This window comes from Neopelma chrysocephalum, unplaced genomic scaffold (genome assembly GCF_003984885.1).
Source record: "Neopelma chrysocephalum unplaced genomic scaffold, ASM398488v2 Primary Assembly neopelma1_96978, whole genome shotgun sequence".
Classification (NCBI taxonomy): Eukaryota; Metazoa; Chordata; class Aves; order Passeriformes; family Pipridae; genus Neopelma; species Neopelma chrysocephalum.
The window spans coordinates 1-3,216 of record NW_020925621.1 but is presented as its reverse complement, the minus strand read 5'-3'; the positions used below and the strand labels follow the sequence as shown (position 1 = coordinate 3,216).

At 62.5% G+C, this 3,216-nt stretch overlaps 1 protein-coding gene across 1 annotated transcript; it reads right to left on the bottom strand.

Annotated features, from left to right (window-relative positions):
- Nucleotides 1–453: 453 nt before the first annotated feature.
- On the bottom strand, nt 454–2,356 carry LOC113960975 (1-phosphatidylinositol 4,5-bisphosphate phosphodiesterase beta-3-like; the record flags this gene model as incomplete). The annotated part of the gene is made up of 3 exons (XM_027670935.1): nt 454–545; nt 1,510–1,614; nt 2,257–2,356. Coding segments are annotated over 3 exons (297 nt in total), but the record flags the coding sequence as incomplete, so codon positions are not given.
- Nucleotides 2,357–3,216: the final 860 nt, after the last annotated feature.

Genomic DNA, 3,216 nt, shown 5'->3' with positions numbered 1-3,216 from the left:
CCCCAAACCCACCTGAGAACCCCCAAACCCACCTGAGAACCCCCAAAACCCACCTGGGAATCCCAAAACCCACCTGGGACCCCCCAAAACTCACCTGGGAACCCCAAAACCCTCCTGAGAACCCCCAAAACCCACCCGGGAACCCCAAAACCCACCTGAGAACCCAAAACCCATCAAAAAACCCTCAAAACCCACCTGAGAACCCCCAAACCCACCCAGGAATCCCAAAACCCACCTGGGAACCCCAAAACCCTCCTGAGAACTCCCAAAACCCACCTGAGACCCCTCAAAACCCCCCTGGGACCCCCCAAAATCCACCTGAGACCCTCCCAAACAGTCCCAAACCCTTCAGGACCACCCAGGACCCTCCAGGACTCCCCCCAAACCCCTCCCCAGGGCCCCCCCACATCCTGAGGACCCCCCCAAATTTTGGGGACCCCCCCCCAAACCCACCTCGGGGTCCCCCAGCAGGGCCGCCAGGCGCCGGGCTCGCTGGTCCATGAGGCTGACGTGGCGGATGGGGTTGCTCAGGGCCTCGGCGTAATCTGGGGGGGGGGTCCCCGAAATTTTGGGGGCTTATGGGGAGAAGGGGGACCCCCAAATACAACAGAGAGTTCCCCCAAAAACGGGGAGAAACCCCCCAAAAAGGAGAGACCCCCACACACACTAAAATAGGAGAGAGAGGAGGGACGAGAGACAGGGTGGGACCCCCCCAAAATTTTGGGGTCTCTCCAGGTTTTTGGGGTGCCTCTGGGTTCCGGGGCAGTTTTGGGGTGCTGGGAGGGTTTTGGGGCTCTCCCCATGTTTTGGGGTCCCCCCAAGATCTTCACATCCCCCCCCAAACTCCGGGGGTCCCTCCCTGGTTTTGGATCCCCCCCAGTGGATTTTCATCCCCCTCCCCCTAGGTTTTTGGGGTCCCTCTGGGTTTTTGGGGTCCCCCACCTGTTCTGGGCTCCCACCTGAATTCCGGGGTAACCCCCCCGATTTTGGGATCCCCCCCAAGCTCTTCACATCCCCCTCCAAATTCTGGGGGTCCCCCCCGGTTTTGGAGTCCTTTTAATTGGTTTTCATCCCACTCCCTCTGGGTTTTTGGGGTCCCTCCAGGTTTTCGGGGTGCCCCCGGGTTCCAGGGGGGTTTTGGGGTTCCTCCCGACTTTTGACATCCCCCAAATTCCGGGGGTCCCTCCCTGGTTTTGGAGCCCCTTTAATGGGTTTTCATCCTCCTTCCCCTGGGTTTTTGGGGTCCCTCTGGGTTTTTGGCGTGCCCCTGGGTTCCGGGAATGTTTTGGAGATCCGGGGGGGTTTTGGGGTCCCCCCCAAGCTCTTCACACTCCCCACAAATTCTGGGGGTCCCTGCCTGATTTTGGAGCCCCCTCAGTGGGTTTTCATCCTTCTCCCACTGGGTTTTTGGGACCCTTCAGGTTTTTGGGGTTCCTCCAGGTTTTTGGGGTGTCCCCAGTTTCCGGGGTGGTTTTGGGGTGCCAGGGGGGTTTTGGGGAGCCCCCGTACCCTGGTGGTCGTGGGGGACGTGGTCGCTGGCCTGGGTGAGCAGCAGCAGCGCCGGCAGCAGCAGGGGTTGGTTGCTCTCGTTCCTCAGGGGCACGTAGTGGTACCCTGGGGGGGGCACCCCAAAAATTGGGGACCCCCCCTGGAATGGGGGAACCCCCCTGGAACAGGGGAACCCCCCCTGGGATTGGGGAACCCCCCCAAAGAGACCCCCGGGATGGGGAGGGGGAAGATGGGGAGGGATGTTGTGGTACCCGGGGGGGGGCACCCCAAAAATTGGGGACCACCCCCCAGGACTGGGGGAATCCTCTCGGAATGGGGGACCCCCCTCGGGATTGGGGGAACACCTCAGGGGGTCCCCAAGGACCTCTGGGACCCCCCCAGGATCTCTCCCTCTGCCCCAAGAACCACCCCAAGGACCCCCCAGGACCCCTCAGGGACCCCCAGAACCCCCAAAAGACCCCCAGGACCCCCCAAAAGACCCTCAGGACCCCATCAGACCCTTCAGGGACCCCCCAGGACCCCCTCAAAAGACCCCAAGGACCGCCCAGGACCCCCCAAAAACCCCTCAGAGCCCCCAAAAGACCCCCTCAGACCCCCCTCACCCGAGCGCAGGGAGCACCCGCTGCCCCAGGACCCCCCCAAAAGACCCCCCAGGACCACCCAGGATCCTCCAGGACCCCCCCAAAAGACCCCCAAGGACCCCCAGGGCCCCCCAAAAGCCCCCCAGGACCCCCAGCCCCCCCTCACCCGAGCGCAGGGAGGCCACGGGCAGCACCCGCTGCCCCAGCAGCCGCCCCCCCTCCTCGTAGGCGGCCACGCGCAGGGAGGCCAGAGCTGGGAGCACCACCTGCACCAGTAACACCAGTTACACACCAGTAACACACCAGAGACACACGCAGCACCCCCCCATAACACCCCCAGAGCAGGGAGCACCACCTGCACCAGTAACACCAGTTACACCAGTAAGAGACCACTAACACACCCCCATAACACCCTCAGAGCGGGGAGCACCACCTGCACCAGTAACACCAGTAAGGGACCAGTAAGGGACCAGTAACACCCCCCCATAATACCCCCAGAGCGGGGAGCACCACCTGCACCAGTAACACCAGTTACACCAGTAAGAGACCACTAACACACCCCCATAACACCCTCAGAGCAGGGAGCACCACCTGCACCAGTAACACCAGTTACACACCAGTAAGGGACCAGTAACACCCCCCCATAACACCCCCAGAGCTGGGAGCACCACCTGCACCAGTAACACCAGTTACACACCAGTAACACACCAGTAACACACCCGGGACCCCCCCATAACACCCCCAGAGCGGGGAGCACCACCTGCACCAGTAACACCAGTTACACACCAGTAAGGGACCAGTAACACACCCAGGACCCCCCATAACAGCCCCAGAGCGGGGAGCACCACCTGCACCAGTGACACCAGTTACACACCACTTCAGTCCCTCCCAGTCCCATCCCAGTGCCCCCAGTTGGTCCCAGTCCATCCCAGTGCCCCCAGTCAGTCCCAGTCCATCCCAGTGCCCCCAGTCAGTCCCAGTCCATTCCAGTCCTATCCTAGTGCCCCCAGTCTCTCCCAATCCTCTCCCAGTCCCTCCCAGTCTGTCCCAGTTCCCCCAGTGCCTCGGGCAGGACGAGGGGCCCCTCGTCCCAGACGGGGTTGAAGGGGTTCAGTCCCTCCCAGTC